This window comes from Panthera pardus, unplaced genomic scaffold (assembly GCF_024362965.1).
Source record: "Panthera pardus isolate Hobbes unplaced genomic scaffold, ASM2436296v1 HiC_scaffold_20, whole genome shotgun sequence".
In the NCBI taxonomy this organism is placed as follows: Eukaryota; Metazoa; Chordata; class Mammalia; order Carnivora; family Felidae; genus Panthera; species Panthera pardus.
In genome coordinates, this window is record NW_026526766.1 from 11760556 (window position 1) to 11783015 (window position 22460).

The 22460-nt window shown below is 41.5% G+C and overlaps 1 protein-coding gene across 9 annotated transcripts in view; it reads left to right on the forward strand.

The window, feature by feature from the left end:
* The window catches only part of TJP2 (tight junction protein 2), a 129142-nt gene that overhangs the window by 64792 nt on the left and 41890 nt on the right, over positions 1-22460 (forward strand). Inside the window, exon 1 of one of the 9 annotated variants that reach the window (XM_019463646.2) lies at positions 13691-13777. The exons of the other annotated variants lie outside the window; for them this stretch is intronic. Within the exon in view, the coding sequence (XP_019319191.2) occupies positions 13706-13777 (72 nt within the window). The 5' untranslated portion in view covers positions 13691-13705. Of the gene's footprint in view, positions 1-13690; positions 13778-22460 lie in introns of those variants that run through there. 9 annotated transcript variants of the gene reach the window in all.

The window sequence follows — 22460 nt, forward strand, 5'->3', positions numbered from 1 at the left end:
AAAAGTAAAGAAATAAGCAAACAAAATAGGATTATCCCCAAATAGAGGCTAAGGACAGTCCTAAGGTTTACTGAGGATAAGAGTGGAAACCAAGGTGAAGGAAAGCAATGATCAAGAAGTGTGTGCACCTCCCTCAGTACCGGTGTGAGCACCTTGCATGTATAGATTGTGTCTTGGTGAATAGACACCTGCACATCAGTAGGTCATTACTAAATTTTGCATGAGTTTAGACTAGGGTTTGCACACTACAGCCAACTGCCTGTTCGGTTGGTTTTTTGTTTTTGCTTTTTCCTGCTAGTATTACTAGCAAAGAATTGTTCTCACCTTGTAATTTTATTTATTTTTTTTTTTAATATTTATTTTTGAGAGGGGGTGGGAGTGGGAGAGAGCACAGAGAGGGAGAGAGGGAGAAAGAGAATCCAAAGCGGGTTCCACTCTGACAGCAGAGAGCCTGATGTGGGGCTCGAACCCACAAATTGCCAGATCATGACCTGAGCCGAATCAGAGGCTTAACTGACTGAGCCACCCAAGTGCGCCTGTTCTTACCTTTTTAAATGAGTACATTTAAAATTGGTTATGTCAGTATTCATGTAATATCATTTACCTCCAAAGCCTAAGATACATACCATGTGACCCTTTAAGAAAACATTTGCCGGGCTCTGTTTTAGAACTCCCATAAACAGGATGCTTAGTTTCTCGCCCATTTGGCTATCTGGAAATAGGCATGTCAGGATGCTGACTTGTGAAAGATTCTGGCTTCATGAGGACACTCTTGTCTGAGGTCCTTTTTGGCTGTGGGAAAGTGAAAGAGAGAAAGGGGTGGGCCTGAGCACTCAAGGGCTGGTTTGCTTTCTGGTTTCAGTCCAGGAAGGTGACTGATAACAGAGGCTGTTTGTGTAGACTTCCTCCAAATTAAGCAGTTAACATAAGCACAAAAAACTGGAGAAAGTATACTTCAAAGCACATTTTTTTTTTGTTTGGTTTTTTGTTTTTTTTTTTAAGGATGCAGAAAGGCCATAAAACTGAAATCACCCTCTATGATCAAACACTTCTGTCTGGGTTTTGGATGTTCTTATTTCCCTGGATTCTAGCTTTGGGACAGTTACTGTTTATTGTGTTTCTGCGTTGTTGACTATTTCAGTTTTAAGCAATTCATTCTTTCCTATCAGGGAAAACTTGAAGATTATAATAAGATGCCATCATCTTCAAAGTCTTGAAGAAATGTAGCGCAGAAAAGGAGTCATTGGTGTTCCTCTGGCTTAGGAGACTTGGAAAGGCTTTGGAGTCCTATCAGTGACTGATATCCCAGCTCATAAGCATTTACTGTCATTGTTCTCTGTACTATTCCAGGCCTTCCTACGTCCTACAAACAAGCATCCCTTGAGGGTGGGGACTATGTCCTATGTTGATTAGGTCTTTGTTTTCAAAGCCTGGTACACAGGTACTTAAATGTTCAATGCAATCTATCTTTTAAATCTTTTATTGAACTTATACCACAATGCCCTTTTTAAGGGTGTGGCTTACTTAATATAGGGAACACCCCTCCCATGTGGTGCTTTAGAGTTTATAAAAACTCCCACATATAATTCTCACTCAGTCTTCACAAAAACCCTGGGAGATGGGTATCATCACCCAAGATGCTCATAGAACTTGGGGTCATATAGTTGGTTAGTGACAAACCAGGGACAAAGTAGAATAGCTAGAGAGAGCTTAGTGTGTTGTGTTGTTGTCTTTTCCCCTGACCCCTTTTTCTTGCCCACTCCTTAGTAACAATACTGCAAAGGTGTCTTTGAACCTGGCTTAGAAAGTATGGTTAGCTTTTGTCTTTTCTCCCAGGAGAAAGGGGATCCTGAATGGGGCTTAAACCCTTGGATGAGCCCCTTGGCTTCAGCTGATTAGAAGCCGTTACTGCATGTGGAATCAGTGCCAGGCCCCTCTGTCTTCCTTTTCCCACCTCCTGTGTCTAGTAACCTGCTGGGGCTGTCGACCTAGGCTTACCTTTCTTCTCTGGCTCTCAGTAAAATAAGGAACTTGGACTCAAACCTGTAAAAATACAAATCTCCTTGTACCACTGACCTACCTCAGACTTTTACTTACTCATAGATGACACCAAAATTCTTCCTGAGTCCCAGGCTCCACCCCGCCCCCGCCCCCCCTCCCCCGCCTCCCTCTCTGTGCCCTAGATGTGGTGGTCTCTTGTCTGTCCTTCCTCAGTGAGTTGCATATCCTACTTCCACATGGTCACTGAGAAGGAAAGCCTTCCTTGAGTCCCAGAAGAGGCAAGTTCTTTCTATTCTAGACCTTTGTGTGCTTTCCCGTCCTAGCACCTGTCAGCTTTAATTCTGCAGTTGCTGACTGACACCTTGATTTACATTGACCCTCATCAGCCTGTGAGCTCCATGAAGGCAGGGCCTTGTTTGTTACCCTCATTGTCTAATCTCAAGTGCTCAGTACAAAGCCTGGCATGAGAGAGGTCCTTGATAAATATGTGTTGAATGAATCAATGAATGTATTCCACCTTCTTCATTGAAACTTTAACTTCTATACGTCTGTCTTCTGAAAATTACGTTCCTCTATACCAATTAGGTCCAGTGATGAACAATTAGAAAGTGCTATCTTCTGCTTTCCAGATGGCTTAATTTTCTTTGAATATCCCACAGCACCCAGAGCCAGGTTAGCAACTTTGTAGGGTGATTATGTATTATAATATGCCTTTGCCTTTGTGTTTTTATAATGTTAATGAATGACTGTTATTTTCTACTTTTAGTACCCCCCATTTGCAAATTTATCTTGCATCTCATAAAAGCTACAATGGCGGGATTTTATTGTAATTATTAAGGTTCATTTCTGATTTCCTCTAAATGACATTTTGCAATTTTAAATTTGAAGGGAAACACCATTCTTTTTATTTCTGCATCACTGCACCATCTAGTGGATAATATCTGTTACTATGCAATGGCCTTTTCTGATTTCCTGACAACTTCCAGTTCCACAAAAGGGAAATGTTGGGTGTCTTTTCATACTTGAAGATCGCATATAATTTCTACCAACAATTTATGTTACTAGACAAAGATGGATTCTTTTTGAGAGGAGCTCAACATTGCTGAAATTCAGACTTAAAAAAAAAAAGTTGTTGACCCCTATTTAAAATTTCCCATGTCACTAATAATGGAACAGTGCAGATTTGGGGAGGAGGTGTCTACACACTATTTTATGGACCCAGTTGGGCTCAGTTTATATAATAATGGTGTATAAGGTATTAGACCACCAAATGAGATCTTTTTCCAAGTTTAGGAACAGAACTGTTTCAACCACCTTAACTTTTTCTTTATTTAATACGTTTTGTCATGAGAAGAAAACATTGGAAGCCCGACTGTTTTTGTTTAACTCGACTCAGTTACATCTACTGTGTTTTCTTATTAAGTCAAAGTCCTTAGTAAGGCTTGCTGATTGGCATTTTCAGTATTTTTAACAGCTTGGCTTGGTCTCTCACTTGGCCTCAGTGTGGGAGGTGGATACAGGAAACCTCACCTTTCCCCTTCCTGTCTCTGGTCTTTGCTGCCCCCTCCCCTTAATGGAGTGTGTTCCAGTGCAGCTGATCGTTCTTTGTTTTTCTCCATTGATTCCATGAGATGCAGGGGACACACACTGTGCTAAACTTTCAGTTACCGAATTTGATATTTTAAATATATAATAAGTACATATTAGGTTGAAGCCATAAATTGTAAGCTTTTAAATCTTATCCAGAGATTAATGGTTTAATGTCTCATACTGACAGCTGGTTAAATTAGTGTTTTCAAAATGTCAAAGAAATGTGTCTTATAAAGAAAGGAAGTTTAATTAAATAAATTTCCATTAAAGACACACAAACACACAAACCCCCAAAGTATCATTTACTAAGTTTTACCAGCATGCCTACAGAGGGAACTCAAAATCTTTTTCCCACATTCATTTTTTCTTGAAGGAAAAATTTTAAAAGATTACCAAAAGGATCCTTAAAGTATGAAAGCAAGTAACTGTTTCTGTAAATCTGTAGTATGTTTTTTTATTTTTCCTCAAAGTGGCATTTAAAAAACAGGGCATTTGACTTATCTTGCTAATGTGAATTGCCAGAACTTCTTTTTTTTTAAATTTATTTATTTTTGACAGAGACAGAGTGCGAGCATGAGCTGGGGAGGTGCAGAGAGAGAGAGAGAGAGAGAGAGACACAGAATCCGAAGCAGGCTCCAGGCTCCGAGCTGTCAGCACAGAGCCTGACGTGGGGCTCGAACTCACAACCCGTGAGATCATGACCTGGGCCGAAGTCGGCCGCTTAACCGACTGAGCCACCCAGGGGCCCCCAGAACTTCTTTTAAAAGTAATGGGTCAGGACATATGAAAATGCTTAGAAATGTTTGTGGTCTTCAATTCAGAAATACTACAAATTACGGAGAGGGCTCCATGCACTACAATTTTGCCATAGTATTAAAGTAGTCCAAAAAAACCTGGAAACGTTAAATTGCTAGGGATACGGTTAATACATTATATGCTAAATGTGGCTATTTATAAGTGTAAGTAAACATTTAGTTTCTTAATTGCAGTCGGCACATTTCCAATGCTCAGTGGCCACAGGTAACTGGTGGTTACCGTACTGGACAATATTGTTATAGCTCAGAGTTCTGTTGGAGTCACTGCTGGCCCAGTGCTTCTTCAACTTCAGTGTGTGCCTTAATCACATGGGTGCTCCTGGTAAAGTGCATATTCTTTTCAACTGGTCCAAGGTAGGGCTTGATTTGGCATTCCTAATAAGCCCTAGGTGTGGGCAAGACAGTATCTAAATGTGAGGTCTTGTTTAAGACCTGCATGTACTTCCCAATTCTGACAGAAAAGGCATGTCTTTGAAGCTTCAGACTCTGGAGGCTCCCTGGCTTTCTGGGGATTAACCAGTTAATTAACCATTAAGTGACAGATGGTGGAGGCACTGAGTCACTCTTTTCTGTGTGAGCCGTCCTCTGATGGTGCCTTGGATGGGTCTGGATGGACAGTTGAGTCTGGGTGTCATTAGGGCCAACCCTGCTGGCAGGATTTAGCTGAGCACTCTAATAATTGGTTTTCTAACCTACCTTTTGACAAAGCAGTTTATAATTTTCTTTATCTTGGTACCTGTTGTGGGGTGGTGATTTATATGTATTTTTTCTTCTTTTTAAGTGAAGCTGTGTCTTAATGTAGTATGGGCTTAGTCAGATTCAAAATCCTAGAGTAGACAGGGCTGTGTGTCCCTGTTTCCAAATTAGCACCTTCCTTTTTGGCTTATTAATGCTTTCTTTATAATTACAAATAAGAATGGTCTGTTCAAATGACAATTATACTTCATAGCTCAGTGTACCAGAATTATGAACACAGATGTCTTAAATGTAATTACCTGCTGATTTCACCCCCCACCCCCCCATATCTTACTAAAACTGGACTCATGCAGATCTAGAATCAAATTGTAACCACTACCTTCTAGTTGTGGAGCCATGTGCAAGTTCCTTAGTATCTCAGGATATATGCTATATATCTTTTAATTAAGACTTCATTTTTTTAGGGCAGTTTAAGATTCACAGCAAAATTGAGGAGAAGGTACAGAGATTTCCCAAATACCCCTGCCCCCACACAGGATCAAGCCTTACAATAATTATCAGCATTCCCCACCAGAGTGGTATGTTAGAGCTGATGAACCTACACTGACACATCATTATCACCAAAAGGCCATAGTTTACCTTACAGTCGACTTTTGGTGTTTTACATTCTGTGGATTTGGACAAATGTAAAATAATGACAGGTATCTATCATTATATGATATCATACAGAGTATTTTTACTGCCCTGAAAATCTTCCGTGCTCTGCCTGTTTTCTCTCCTTCCTTCTAATCCTGGCAGTCACTGATCATTTTATTATTTCGACAGTTTTACCTTTTCCAGAATGCCATATAGTTGGAATCGTACAGTATATAGCCTTGTTAGATTGGCTTTTTCCACTTCATAATATGCATTAAGTTTCTTCCATGTCCTTGCATGGCTTGATCCCTCATTTCTTTTTAATGCTGAATAATATTCCATTGTCTAGATGCATCACATGGAGTTATTCATCCATTCACCTACTGAAGGTCATTTTGGTTGCTTCCAAGTTTTGGTCATTCTCAATGAAGATGCTAAAAACATCTGTTTTTGTGTGGACATAAGTTTACAACTCCTTTGGGTAAATACCAAGGAACATGGTTGCTGGACTGTATGATAAGCGTATGTTTGGTTTTTAAGGAAACCGCCAAACAGTCTTCCAGAATGGCTGTACCGTTCTGCCTTCTCGCTACTTCCTACAGCTTCACAGCCCCCACTGCATTTGATGTTGTCATTATTTCACATTTTGGCCCTTCTAATATGTGCAGTGGTATCTCATTATTCTGATTTGCATTTTCCTGATAACATACGGTATTATACATCTTTTCATATGCTTATTTGCCATCTGCAGATCTTCTTTGGTGGGGTGTTTGTGAAGGTGTTTGGCCTGTTTTTTAGTCAGGTAGTTTTCTTGTTGAGTTTTCAGAGTTTTTGTGTATATTTTGGATGATTGTTCTTTATCAGACATCTTTACAAGTATTTTCTCCTGGTCTTCAGTTAGTCTGTTCATTCTCTTGACATTACCATTCACAGAGCAGAAGTTTTTAATTAAAAAAAAAAGTTTTTAATGTTTATTTTTGAGAGAGAGAGGGGAGGGGCAGAGAGAGAGGGAGACACAGAATCCAAAGCAGGCTCTAGGCTCTGAGCCGTCAGCACAGAGCCCGATGTGGGGCTTGAACTCTTGGACTACAAGATCATGACATGAGCCAAAGTCAAATGCTTATTTACTTGAGCCACCCAGGCACCCCCAGAGATTTGTCATTTTAATGAAGTCTGGCTTATCAATTCTTTGTTTCAGGGCTCATCAGACCTTATATTTTCATATGTAAAAAAGGGAGGAACTGGGTTTTTAGAAGGGTTAATGGTTAACAGCCATTAAACACTTAGCACATATTGTCTGGCACTTTGTGATGTTCAGTCAGTGATGATATGTTTCGGGTGCTCCTGTTTCCACATGTGTTCACAGAGGTACAGCCACAGGGAACTTATAACTTAGCTGGATACTGCAAGAGCCAGGAATAAAGTCTGACCCGGTTCCCTTCCTGCACCCTCTCCTTCCGAAGTCACTGCAGAAGAGTTGCTGAGCCAGGTTGACTGAACCCAGGCCAACTACTTGGAAATGATCGTCAAGCTTGTCAGAGGGATTGGATCCATCTAGTGCCCAAGCAATAATACCATGCTTTTTTTTTTTTTTTTTTTTTTTTTTTGGTTTGAAGGCCAGGGAACTGACTGGTCACAGGTAGTTTCTGAAAGGCTCCATCAGTGTACAGGGGAAGAAGGCAGCGTTCTTCATGGAAAGGATACAGGCTTTGTAGCCACACTGACCTGGGTTAGAATGTGTCCTCTGCCACCTTTTACTTGTATGAACTTGAGCAAGTCACTTTACTTCTCTGACTTAAGTCTTTTCTATAGATGAGTCTACAGAAGTCTACAGATTTCTGTAGATGATATTGATAATAGCTAAAAAATGATGGAGCATTTTCTCTGTGTCAGGCACTACCCTGAGTTCTCTACATGCACTGTCTGATTAAATTGTCTCAACAACCCTAGAGAGGTGGGTGTTGTTACTTCTCTTGCTTTACAGATGGGGGAAACTGAGGCAAGGAGAAGTTAGGTAATTTGCCTAACTGGTGAAGCAGAAATTGGAAACCCCACTTTGATTATAGAATGCTTGATGCATCCTTCTTAAAAATAAAAAGAAACAAGCTTTTTTGAGATATAATTCACATGCCATACAATAAAAGTATACAATTCAGTGGTTCTTAGTATACTCACAGAGTTGTGCAACCATCACCTTGTCAATTTTAGAACATCTTTATCAGCACAAAAAATAATTCACATATCCATTAGTTAAATCACCCCCATTTCTCCCTGAACTCTTATTCCTGGGCAACCACTGGTCTACTTTGGTCTCTAGATTTGCCTCTTCTGGACATTTTACATAAATGGAATCATATACAGTATTTGTCCTTTTACATCTATCTGGCTTCTTAAAATGTTAAAAAAATTTTTTTTAAACTTTTATTTATTTTTGAAAGACACAGAGAGACAGAGCACAAGCGGGGGAGGGGCAGAGAGAGGGAGACAGAATCTGAAGCAGATTCCAGACTCTGAGCTGTCAGCACAGCACCTGATGCAGTGCTGGAACTCACAAACTGTGAGATCATGACCTGAGCTGAAGTCGGATGCTTAACCGACTGAGCCCCCAGGCGCCCCTCTTAAAATGTTTCCAAGGTTCACCCATGTTGTGGCATGTATTGGTGTTTCATTCCTTATTATGGCCTAATAATAGTCCATTGTGGGGATATACCACATTTTGTTTACCCATTTATCACTTGATGGTCATTTGGATTGTGTCCAGTTTTTTGCCGTTATAAATAATGCTGCTATGAACATCTGTGTACACATTTCTGTGTGGGCATATACTTTGAATTCTCTTGGAATCCACAATATGTTCTTAACTACTGTGCTCTTCCGGAAGACAAAACAGGCAATTCTTACTTGGGAATGATCTCGTTATATTGTTGCTGCAGTGCCTTTGGTGGGTACCTTTATTGGGAGTGCTCATTCTGTGACAAATTAGCAAGGCTTTTACAAATACCGCTTCACTCAGTCCTCACAACATTTCAAATAGGGTAGATGTAGTGAGCCCTGTTTTACAGATGAGGCAGCTGAGCCTCACCAAGTAAACTGCTCAAGGTCACAGAACTTGTAGAATGTATAGGGAGCTAGCTTGGACCCAAGTGTGTGTGATGGCCCACCGCGCTCTCACTTCAACATCATATGGCTGCCATTTTCAGGGGTATTTATGAATAAATAAACCTCCCACTCGAAAGCTTACTGGCCTGGATTTTACAGTCCTTTCCATGGGCGTTTTCTTCATTTCCCCGTATGAAATAGATAGTGATATACTTGTTTGTACCAAGGGGCAATGGAATTGAGTGTGTGCCCAAGGCCATGGGTGGGTTGGAAGGTCAGAGTCTTGGCTGGAAGTGCCTGTTAGAGTCTAGGTTCATTGCTTTTTGCATTTTAGCACAACTGCTTTCCAAACATCCGTTGCGTCCTCCCTGAGACATACTGTCATTGTCTCCCAATTCTTTAATGTAGACTGAAGGTTCCGGATGGGGTTCAAAAAACTTCAGTAACTCTAGTACCTTTCAGCATTGGGCCTGAGGTGTAATCCTATGAATTCTGATGACCTGTCAGAAATCCCTGTTGTACCTCGTGTGTATCACTTTCTTAACTGTGCACACTGTAAGGTGCGGCGTGAGTACACCATGCCCACAGTTTAGTTGCTGCCCGTGAGCACTCACCTTGCACGGCTGTGAAGGGAGGGTGAGGAGCCGGTGACAGCTTTGTTACCGCACTGGAAAATGAAATACTTGTGGGATAAACTATGAACGGTTTTTATTGGTAAACCAAAATTCATGTAAAGACTTGTTTTTTTTTTTTTTTTAATTTTTTTTTTTTTCAATGTTTTTTTTTTATTTATTTTTGGGACAGAGAGAGACAGAGCATGAACGGGGGAGGGGCAGAGAGAGAGGGAGACACAGAATCGGAAACAGGCTCCAGGCTCCGAGCCATCAGCCCAGAGCCTGACGCGGGGCTCGAACTCACGGACCGTGAGATCGTGACCTGGCTGAAGTCGGACGCTTAACCGACTGCGCCACCCAGGCGCCCCCAATTTTTTTTTTTTTTTAACGTTTATTTATTTTTGAGACAGAGAGAGACAGAGCATGAATGGGGGAGGGTCACAGAGAGAAAGGACTTGTTTATTAATTCACTGCTGACTGGTTTACTACTATAAGGAAGGGTTCACTTTGAAGAGACTACAGACAAGTGTCCCAGAGCCAAGGACTTGGTTTATAATGTTAAAAATTACGCATTTTAGGAGGAGAGTGGAGCTCATTTTCTGCCTTTGCTGGGCAGAAGTGGCTTCTGCTTATTTGTTAGGTGTCCTGAAATTGTGCCCGGTGATTGGAATTTTTACTAAATCCTTCTTGACCGTTAAAATAAGACCCTATTTCGTGGGGGAAGAGAGGGGTATGCTCTTTGTAATTGCCATTACCTTATCGCTCACCACGCTCCTGCCCCACATGGCCTTTTTTCTTCCTTGAACATAATGAGCTTCTGTCTCACCTCAGGGCATTTGTGCTTACTGTCCCCTCTCCTTGGAGAGTGGTTCAGATTTTCTTAAGATTAGTTCTTTCCGGTGTCACAGCTCATGGCACTTACTGCCGTCTGAGATTATAATATATGTTTACTTGTTTATTATTGTTTCTTTTTTTCATTAAAATCCTTCCTGTGAGGGGAGGACTCGGCTTGTATCCCCCCAGCACCGACACTGAGCCTTTATCTTCATCTGCTGTGGCAGGAGCAGAGTTGTTCCTGCTTACGTGTCTACTTCCTACCGACTATGGCCGCCTTGGGTAGTGACTCAGGGTAATTTTTCTTTCAGTCCCCAGGTTGCTGCTCAGTAAAGTTTTCTCAAATCTATGAATACAGAGCTTAGGAATCTTTGCGAAGGTAAATTCCTAAACTTGAGATCTTCTCATGGAGGCTACTTCCCCCCACAAAATGCCCTTTCGATGTCTCTGGTAGAACAGTTCTTAGGGAAAGCCTGCAGTGGTTCTGGTGGCCATTCCCTGTGGACTCCCCACCCCTTCCTTTTCAAGATCTTTGCGCTGTGCTATTCTTTTCGTCATGCACAACCCTACCCCAGCCCCAATCCCATTCATTCTTCAGACCTCATCTCAGTGTGATTTGCTCATGGGAAACACACCTCTCCCCTCCGCCCCCCATGAGATTAGGTGTTGGCTCTTGCTAAGCCTCCTGAGGGCAATGCCGTATCTGTGTTATTCATTCAATTCAGTAATCTGCATGCCCAGTGCGGGGCTTGAACTCATGACCCCAGATCAAGAGTTGCATGTTCTTCCGACTGAGCCAGGCAGGTGCCCCTGGTGCCATATCTGTTTTAACCTTCATTTGATCCTCAGAGTCCATCCAGCAGGTTACACTTTGTAAACATATGCTGAGTGAATGAGTAAAGAATTAGTGATAGTGTATTTGCATATCCATGTTCCACAGCAGCACTGTTCAGCATAGCCAAGTGTTCAGCAAACCCAAGTGTTTATTCATCAGTGGATGACCGGATAAACAGAATGTGGTATACACATACAGTGGAATATCATTCGGTCTTAAAAAGGAAGGAAATTCTGATGCACGCGACAAGAATGAACAGAGAACATTAGGTTAGTGAAGTATGTCCCAAACAAAAAGACAAATGCTGTAAGACTTCACTTAGATGCCATACCTAGAGTGATCAAATTCAGAAACAGAAAGTAGAATGGTAGTTACCACGGGCTGGGAGGAGGGGGCAATGGAAGGTGGTTTAATGGTGTTGATTTCAGTTTTGCAAGATGAGTCTTGGAGACTGGATGTACGACACTCTGAAATATTTAACACCACTGAACTGTACAGTTAGAAATGATTAAGATGGTAATTTTGTTACATACTTTTTTAAATACGATGAAAAGAATTAGGGCAGAAACTGTGACTTCTGGAAATCACTGTAGAAGAATCTGGAATTCTTAAGTGGTACGATGCCTGTGACTTCTGGGCAGTATGCATAAATTAAGGACAGAAGTATTTATTTCCTTATCAGGGAAGCTCAAGTATTTTCTAAAGAATGGTCAGAGTCCAGGAAGGAGCTGCTTTGTGTCTCCCCTCCCTGCCTAGGTTCTTGTGCTTCTCTGCTCCTAGGACCCAGTGAGCCCTGGGGTGAGCCTGGCCGCTGTGCGGTGAGCCTGCCTTCACCCACACAGCCCAACTGAGTACTGAGCATTGTACTTCCTGCCCTTCTTGGTGTAAGATTTGAAGCAAACTTTTATTCATTTCCTACCCTGTTTTGCTGTTTGTTTTTTTTTTTAAGTTTATTTATTTATTTTGAGACAGAGAAGCAGAGAGAGGGACAGACAGAATCCCAAGCAGCTTCCATGTGCCATCAGAGCAGAGCCCAATGCGAGGCTCGAACTCATGAACCATGAGATCATGACCTGATCCAAAATCAAGAGTTGGACGCTTAATCAATGGAGTCACCCTGGCATCCCTCCTATTATGCTGTTCTAATGCTTATGAGGAACTTATTCTTGTAGAGTCCAAGGGAATGACTTGAACATTGCCATGCCTCTTTAGCACATGCCCTTTGTAGAGGTTGCCTCATTTCAGGCTGACAGTGGCCCTCTGAGGTATTATCCCATTTATTTATTTATTTATTTATTTATTTATTTACTTACTTACTTACTTACTTACTTACTTACTTACTTACTATTTACTTATGAGAGAAAGAGAACGCATGCAGGGGGAAGGGGCAGAGAGAGAGAGGGAGAAAGACAATCCCAAGCAGGCTCCATGCCTACCGTAGATAGCCTGACACAAGGCTGGATCCCACGTCTGTGAAATCTCGACCCAAGCTGAAATCAAGAGTTGGCCGCTGAAACGACTGAGCCACACAGGCATCCCTCCCCATTTTCTAAAGGTGGAGACAGATTATCGAAGATCCCACAGCTAAGTGACGGAACCGAGACCACTCCAGATCGTCTGCCTTTATAGCGCACATTCTTGCCTGTGCTTCAAGTTGCTTCCTGTATGGTCTCCATCTCGTGGTCCAGATTCGTCACACACCTTAACCCCAGACAGTTCAGATAGTGTACTCTTCACACTTACAAACTGCTTGGTCTGGTCCCTTAGTATAACATACATTAGAGTACCAAGAATGACTGGAACCCCAAGACCGTGCTTTTGAAATCCCAAACCCAACTTTGAAACCCCAGGCATCCCATAAAGTCTCTGCTAGATGTTGAAAAACCTAAAATGTACTTTTCCACTTTCTCCCACCGTTGGTAAAAACAAAGAAGGAAACAAATAATACGGCTCTTTGTTATTCTTTTATCTGCTAAACTTACAGAAAGATTAGGGAGAAGAGAAAACTCTACTGAGTGAACACTCTGTCCCCCAGTTGGCTCCCTGCTTCCTCTCGCCTCCAATGATGTGAAACATCTTATCTTCAAGCCTTTAATTTCTATGTAACATTAGCAATTCCATTCACCTGAAACATTACCAGTTCATTTCTAGCCAGCTTATACCTTTTGTGTATGTGTGTATGGGAGGGTCTGTATAAATAAACCCTTCTCTAAATGTTCATTTCCAGAGTACTGCTCCAAAATGTCCTACTTGCTTAATACCTTTCTACTTCGATAGTTACTCTGTATGTCTAACAAGAATATTTGCTCTGATTCTCTGGTTCCCTTGCGTGGGAGAAAGGAGGGAAAGAAAGCCCTTCAAGTGGTGTAAATCCAGACTGCTTTCTATTTTTCCTCACAAGTGGTGCTTTTCAAAGCGTTCCGGCGTCCCTGCTGTATGGATGTGTCACTGTGCGAGATGACAACAGGATTTGCTGGGAATGTGGGCCACTATTGTATCCGCCTTACGTAACCACGTGGAGTGGTGGCAATGGGTGAGCAGCCTGGGGTGTAGGCAGTGGCCTGGCCGATTGATCTCCAGAGGCCATGAAGACTGCTCAGGTCCTCCAGAGGATGTGGAGCCAGGCTGTTAAAAAGTTCGGGAGACTGAAAGGCCACGTGAGTCCCTCTGCAAGCTCTCCCTCTTTTCTTTCCCAGCCTTTCTTTGCGGGAAGTGGTTGGGGAGCAAAAGCTTTCGCACAGTGACTGCTTTCTCTTCGGATTTATTTGCCCTTCTGGCAGCTTTCAGTAACAAACTGTGACATGCAGCTTGTAGTCAATGGTGGGTTTTAGAAATTCTTGCCTTATTTTTAGCAGACATGTGAAACTGATAGCCTCTTATGGGATTTATGAGTCAAATGCTGCTGTCTTGCATGCTTTGGGAGTCTGCAAGTACGTTGTTGCTTCCTGGGAATGACTTAATATACTCCTCGTAGAAGATGTTTGTGTTTGGGGATTTATTTTGGGGTGAAACTTTTTGCTTCCTTATTCTGCAGAAATCTTTATTCTTATATCTAGGTTCTTCAGTTACAGGAAACAGTTTTTGACATGTTCTTTGCTTCCTCTCAGAGTTTTGAATGGCAAGTACTACTGTAGCATGTGTGAATGTTTACTTTTACGGCTTGGGGTTTTTATCAGACAGCTCCCATGATTATGGGCTGAGTTTGAATAATCTGGGGTGTTGACTTGGGGTAGATAGACATGGGAGCCCTGTACCCCACTGCTCCCCCAGAGCTAGCTGATCTCTCCCTCACCTTCCTTCCATACACCTCTCAAATTATTGCCACCACCCTGTCTTTCCCGCCTCCGGTGGAAGTGATCACATTTTCTTCTGCTCTTTCACTTTGCAAAGTCTGGGCTTAAAAAATATTTGGTATAAGGTCCCTGTCCAGGAATTGGGTACACCTTGATGTTCACTCATATGCACCTGCCCTATTTTTTATTTTATTTTTTTAAATGTTTATTTATTTTTGAGGGAGATTGGCACGAGCAGGGGAGGGGCAGAGATAGAGCAAGACAGAAGCGGGCTCTGTCCTGACAGCAGAGAGCCTGATGTGGGGCTTGAACTCATAAACTGTGAGATCATGACCTGAGCCGAAGTTGGACGCTTAACCAACTGAGCCACCCAGGCGTTCCTGCCCCTGTTTCTGAACTTGTGAAGCATTTGGTGCAGGTGCAGGGATTACAGATCTAAATCATAAAGCCTGGTAGTAAAACAAATACCCAGGAGCCCATCATGCACATCCATGGAGCCTCATGGAGATGGACAGAAAGTCCTTTCTCACTCTGCCTCATTCCTGGCTCATTTCATCCTGTAGTTTGTGGTTTTCATTCCCTTGCTTTTTCTTTTTTTTTTTCTTCATAGTTTTACCACACACATGCATATGCATCCCTAAGGAAAAAATTAGTTTTGCTTGCTTTTTCTTTATTGTGGTAAAAAAAAACAACAACCCGCAGAACATAAAACTGAGCATCTTAACCATGCTTAAGTGCACAGTGCCATAGTATTGAATATATTCACGTTGTTGTGAAACACTGCTTTCTGAACTGTATCAAAGTGATATCAGGCTCTGCACATTCTTCTAGATGTTTTTCACTCAGTGTTTTATTTGAGTTGCATCTGTGTTGTGGTATGTGTGGCTCTAGTTTGTTTTCACTACTGTAGAATATCGCATTTTAATAATATATTCTGATTTACTTGTCCATTCTGCTCTTGATATTAATTTGGGTTGTTTCCAGGTTTTGGCTGTTGAGAATGTTACTGTGAATACTCTTTGTGTGTGTCCTTGTCACATATTCATACATTTCTCTTGGGCCTCTGCCCAGGAGAGAAATCACTGCATCATGGAATACGTGTATCTTTGGCTCTGATCCTTGTAGGTAAAGCTCCTCAAGGCTAAGCAACGGCTGAATACTGACAGCAATTCTGGGATCTGTACACAGCCCGGCACAGGTTGGGTGGGGCCCGAGCCGAGTGGCCCAGTTTGAAATGAATGAGCTGAAGCCCTCAACTAAGCTGCTGTAAGCTGGCAGCCTGTCCCCTGGGGGATGTACCCGGAGAGGATACTCTGAGGACTGTGTGACTGTGAGGGCTGCTCTGTGTTTCCCAAAAGGTGTTGAGAGAGATGAGGCGGGAAGACACTCAGTGATTTTCTTTTTGGGCACACCTGTTGTAAACACTCCACGGGCTCTGGTGGTTTTTATTCACCAGTGTATCCCGAGTGCCACAAATCACAGGCTTGGCACATAGTGGGTACTTAATAAATGTCTTTGAATGAATGAATAAATGAGGGAGTGAATGAATGAAGGGGCTTCTCTGAGACCTTCATAAAAAGTCCTAGTTCTGTGGACTAAATACACAGTTATGGTATATTTTAATAGCTTTCAAAAGAACTATTAAAATGTATTTTTACTTCAGGTTCCTCATCTTTAAAAAATAAGGTTTTAAATTCATCACTTGGTGTAACAGAACATATGTTCTTTTAAATACTGTGTTTAAATAGTTAATAGTTTATGTCCCAACACATTACCAATCCTAGGTAAAGAAGCCACTTACAATCTGATCAGTTCATACAAGTTGGTGAGATCTTTGGGCACGTGGCAAGGTCTGATTGATTAAAAATTTCAGTCAGTCCTGGGGCGCCTGGGTGACTCAGCCGGTTAAACATTCGACTTCAGCTCAGGTCATGATTTCATGGTCCGTGGGCTTGAGGCCCACGTCGGGCTCTGTGCTGACAGCTCAGAGCCTGGAGCCTGCTGCGGATTCAGTGTCTCCTCTCTCTCTGCCCTTCCCCTGCTTGCACTTTGTCTCTGTCTCTGTCTCTCTCTCTCTCAAAAATAAACGTTTAAAATAAGTTTTAAAAATTTAATTCAGTCCGGTTGGGGTGGCAGTGGTAGGAATAGGGGTTTAATTCTCTTTCTGATAAATCTAATTTAAATTACCCCTGTGGGCAGCACAGGAATACTTAGATAGTATAATCTCATTATGGAATAGTGAATTTCAAAAGCCAGGTTCATTCTACCTTGGGCAATATTTTAAAAATAAAGTTTTGTGGCAACTCACTTGTTTGGCTAAATGATAAAAATTTTTAAATCCAAAACCTTTATTTTTTATTTAATTTTAATTTTTTTTTTAACATTTATTTATTTCTGAGAGAAAGGCGGAGCATGAGCTGGAAGGGGGCAGAGAGAGAAGTAGACACAGAATTGGAAGCAGGCTCCAGGCTCTGAGCTGTCAGCACAGAGCCTGAACAGGGCTTGAGCCCAGGAGCGGTGAGATCATGACCTGAGCTGAAGTTGGCCGCTTAACTGACTGAGACACCCAGGCACCCCTAAATCCAAAACTTTTAAAAGAGAACTTGTTTTTTTTATTTTTAAAATAAAAATGTATTCTAAAAGTAATGTACTCATATAAAAATATTCTCTTCCATACCACAGCTCCTGGGGAAATTTTAACATTTTTTGGTATTTATTCTTCCCATCTCTTCCATGTATGGTTATATAAATACATATATTTATGACAATAAGAATGGAAACAGTGATGTTTTGTATATGGATTTCTCCCTATAGACATTTGAATATGATCTATATATGTAACCAATCTCTTATTGTTGGACATTTTAATTACCTATTAAAAATTATACTCAGCTATAAAAAAACTTATATGTTTACCTTAGTGCACTTGTGCAGATAATCCTGTAAAATAAATTGCTAGAAGTGGAACTGAATGATCAAGGGGTAATCAGATTTTACATTTTGATACTTATTGTAATTTGCCCCCTGAAAGGTTTTTTATTTTTAATTTTTTTAATGTTTGTTTATTTATTAAATTTTTTTTTAACGTTTGTTTATTATTAAGAGACAGACACAGAGTGTGAGCAGGGGGAGGGGTAGAGAGAGAGGGAGACACAGAATCCGAAGCAGGCTCCAGGCTCCCAGCTGTCAGCACAGAGCCCTATGCAGGACTCGAACTCACAAACCATGAGATCATGACCTGAGCCGAAGCCGGACGCTTAAACGACTGAGCCACCCAGGCGCCCCATAACGTTTATTTATTTTTGAGAGAAAGAGAGAGAGAGAGAGAGAGAGCGCGAGAGAGCGCAAGCTTAAGCGGGGGAGGGGCAGAGAGAGAGACACACACAGAATTGGAAGCAGACTCCAGGCTCCCAGCTGTCAGCCCAGAGCCCAATGCTGGGCTTGAACTCACAAGCCATGAGATCATGACCTGAGCTGAAGTTGGACGCTCAACTGACTGAGCCACCCAGGCTCCCTGCCCCCTGAAAGGTTTATACCAATTTATATTCCCACCCTTCCCACCAAGAGCGGATGGACCTGAAAATATGAAGCCAATTAGTTCTTCTTCTCTTTAATTGAAAATGTAGTAATCATGATTAAGAAACTTTTAAAAAATTGATGGCAGTTAAGTAATTATTTTCTTTCTTTTTTTTTTTTTAATTTTTTTAACATTTATTTATTTTTGAGACAGAGAGACAGAGCATGAATTGGGGAGGGTCAGAGAGAGGGAGACAGAATCCGAAACAGGCTCCAGGCTCTGAGCTGTCAGGACAGAGCCTGACGCGGGGCTCGAACTCACGGACCGCGAGATCGTGACCCGAGCCGAAGTCGGCCGCTCAACCGACTGAGCCACCCAGGCGCCCCCAAGTCATTATTTTCAATGCCTATGCATTTCATTGTGTTGATTCATTTAACCCAAATATCACTCCATTTTTTGGACATTTGTGCTCCCTCCCACCCCAGAGCAATGCCCATTCCTAGGGGTGATTGTTATGGTATTGGTTAGTTATTTCCTGATGGTTTTTATTTAAAAAAAATTTTTTTTTACTTCCTATAATTTATTTATTTTTTATAATTTACCCAGGTCAGTTAGCACATGGTGCAACAATGATTTCAGGAGTAGATTCCTTAATGTCCCTTACCCATTTAGCCCATCCCCCCTCCCACAACCCCTCCAGTAACCCTCTGTTTGTTCTCCATATTTAAGAGTCTCTTATATTTTGTCCCCCTCCCTGTTTTTACATCATTTTTGCTTCCCTTCCCTTAAAGTTCATCTGTTTTGTACCTTAAAGTCCTCCTATGAATGAAGTCATATGATATTTGTCTTTCTCTGACTAATTTCGCTTAGCATAATACCCTCTAGTTCCATCCACATAGTTGCAATACTGATGATTTTTAGAAGACTATTCTGGAGAAGGTCTTGTGTGATGTTTCTTTTTTTTTTTTTTAATTTAAATTTTAGTTGGTTAACATACAGTGCACTATTGGCTTCAGAAGTAGAATTCAGTGATTCATCAGTTGCATACAACACCCAGTGCTCATCCCAACAGATGCCCTCTTTAGTACCCATCATCTAGCCTCTCTCCCACCCACCTCCCTCCATCAACCCATAGGTGTTCTCTATCATTAAGAGTCTTTCTGTGGTTTGTTTCCTTCTCTTCTTCTCCCCACCCCTTTCCCGTATGTTCATCTGTTTTGTTTCTTAAATTCTACATTTGAGTGAAATCATATGGTATTTGTCTTTCTCTGATTGACTTACTTCACTTAGCATAATACATTCTAGCTCCATCCGTATCCTTGCAAGTGGCAAGATTTCATTCTGTTTGAAGGCTAATATTCCATTACACACACACAGACACACACACACACACACACACACACACACACACACACACACCACATCTCTATCCATTCATCAGCTGATGGACATTTGGGCTCTCTCCATAGTTTGGCTATTGTTGATAATGCGTGCTATAAAGTTTGGGGTGCATGTACCCCCTTCAAATCTGTATTTTTATATCCTTTGGGTAAATACCTAATAGTGCAACTGCTGGATTGTAGGGTAGTTCTATTTTTAGTTTCTTGAGGAACCTCCATACTGTTCTCCAGGGCGGCTCCACCAGTTTGCATTCCCACCAACGGTGATGTTTTCTCCTAATGTGTAGGGATATAGCTATATCGAAAGAGGAATTGGCATCTGTATTTATTTTACCACAACTTCCAGGTTAGTTCACCCTGTTGAAATTTGCCAGCTTTGAGGTAGAGTCAAGTGTAAGAAGATGAACTTGGGGAGCATGCATGCTAGTAAAGTCATTTCTAGTTGGTAGGTGATTGGTTAAGGCCACATTGAAACCTGAAGGTGTCAGGGCGTTAGGAGGTGTTCTGTGGAAATGGAAAGAGAGGATCGAGATAATTCTAATCAACCAGGTTTCTGCTTACTATTTCCTTTTAAGAAAACTTTTTTTAGGGGCGCCTGGGTGGCTCAGTCGGTTAAGCGGCCGACTTCGGCTCAGGTCATGATCTCGCGGGCTGTGAGTTCGAGCCCCGTGTCGGGCTCTGTGCTGACAGCTCAGAGCCTGGAGCCTGTTTCAGATTCTGTGTCTCCCTCTCTCTGACCCTCCCCTGTTCATGCTCTGTCTCTCCCTGTCTCAAAAATAAATAAAATGTTAAGAAAAAAAATTAAAAAAAAACAAACAACTTTTTTTAAAATAGAAAACTTTATTAAAATCTTGGAAGACTTGCGTTATACTGGCACACATTGTAAAATGCCGTTTTAAACACAGACTGCAACATTCCAGAGAGGAATGGTGGTGGTAAAGCCCACCTAGCACACTAGACCTTATCGGCACTCAAGTTCCCAACCTGACCACCTCAAGGGTGCTGTCGAAGAGGCAGAGGGCCACTGACTGTAACAGAAAATTTCCTTTAAGAAAACTTTTAAGTAGTAGAAATCAGTGCTTTAATCACATTAACAAGTGAGAAATAGACAGTGTACCCACTTCTTGGTTCATCGAAAAGAAAACCTTTTTGAGTGCCTACTCTGTGCACCCACTGCTGTTCTAGGAGAAAAGGGACGAAATGGAGTGAGTGAGATATAAAAATCTTACCTGAAAATCCACTTCCATTTTCTTTCAATTGATAAACAGTGGTCGGGGCGCCTGGGTGGCTCAGTTGGTTAAGTGTCCCACTTTGGCTCAGGTCATGATCTCACTGCTCGTGAGTTCAAGCCCCACATCAGGCTCTATGCTGACAGCTCGGAGCCTAGAGCCTGCTTCAGATTCTGTCTCCCTCTTTCTGTCCCTCCCCTACTCATACTCTGTCTCTCTCTCAAAAATAAATAAAATATTTTAATTAAAAAGAAAAAACAGTGGTCATGGTGAACAAACTTTTGTCACCATGTCAAAAGTCTTTGTCAAGAAGACGTATGGTCTTTTTGAATGTATACCTGTTTCAATGCGTTGTGCCTTCATTTAACCTACACATAACCCCATTTTTTTTTTCTTTTTTTTTTTTTTTTTTAAATTTTTTTTAATGTTTATTTATTTTTGAGAGAGAGAGAGACAGAGCATGAACGGGGGAGGGTCAGAGAGAGGGAGACACAGAATCTGAAACAGGCTCCAGGCTCTGAGCTGTCAGCACAGAGCCCGACATGGGGCTCGAACTCACAGACCGCGAGATCATGACCTGAGCCGAAGTCGGCCGCTTAACCGACTGAGCCACCCAGGCGCCCCCATAACCCCATTTTGGATGCTGATACCCGTCCCTCCCCAGACCCCTGTCCTGTCACCATAGCACCTGGTCGTAGGTGTGCTGGTAGCATGGATCCTACTTCTTGCCTGTTCCAGGACCATTTGTATTTTCTTTTTAACTCTAGAGGTGATTTTTTTATTCTAGTTTTTAATCTAATAACTCTGATCTCTTGGAGCCAGATGGTATTAGCCATGGAAATGTCCTTTTAAAAGTGAGTACATAGTGGGAGGGTGAGCTAAGGGATTAGGACTTCCTCTCAATTTGACTAATCAGTTAGAGCTACTCAAGAGTGGGCTGGTTTACCTTCTGTACAAACAAAATTGCCTTTTCCCAAGCCCCTCTGCCGAAGGGAACAGATGATCTGCTCCAGTAGATCGGTTGATAGACTTGCCTTTTATGTTAAGCTGTGTTTTTCTCCCCAGTCAAGAGAGTTTGTTAACTGGGGAAAAAAGAAGCACATCATCTAGACATTTTTCAGTTCTTTACTCTCTCTCATATTAGTATCAGTGCAGGAATGGCAAATTTGATTTGAAAAAATTTTAATGTAAAACAACTAGTTTTCTTAAAATTATTTTCGTTTGTATATAAATACAGTATTTACGTATTTCTTTGTGTCCTTAGGTTTTAGATTGTCTCTTATTAAAAGACATAGAGCTTGATGGACCTTCTTGTTTTTTTAAAAATTTTTTAAACTTTATTTATTTTGAGAGAGAAAGCAAGCAGGGGAAGGGCAGAGAGAGAGAGAGAGAGAGAGAAAATCCAAAGCAGGCTCCATGCTGTCACCTCAGAGCCCGATGCGGGGCTTCAATTTATGAACTGTGAGATCACGACCTAAGCTGAAACCAAGAGTTGGACGCTTAACCGACTGAGCCACCCAGGCCTCCCTGGACCTTCTTGTTTGCCTGTATTTATTGTGATTACTCTTCTATATTCTTTCTATATTCTAGTTTGCATTTTACATTTGTGCTGTTTTTTTTTGTTTTTTGTTTTTTTTTTCTAAGTTTCCCCTTTTGCCTCCTTTGCCTTGTTTTGGATTGACTTGTTGTTTGTTTTGTTTTTACCTCTGCTATGTTGGAAGTTATGTACTGTAAGTATTCCTATCGTGGTTACCCCAGAAAATTTAACATGTAGATTTGACTCCGTGAAGTTTAAAATTAATCAGCAGTTTAACTCTGCTCCTGAATAAAACATTTAGAGTAATCTAATTATGTTCAAGTGTTCTGGATTTACATGTGTGTTGTTTATACTTTGGCTCTGT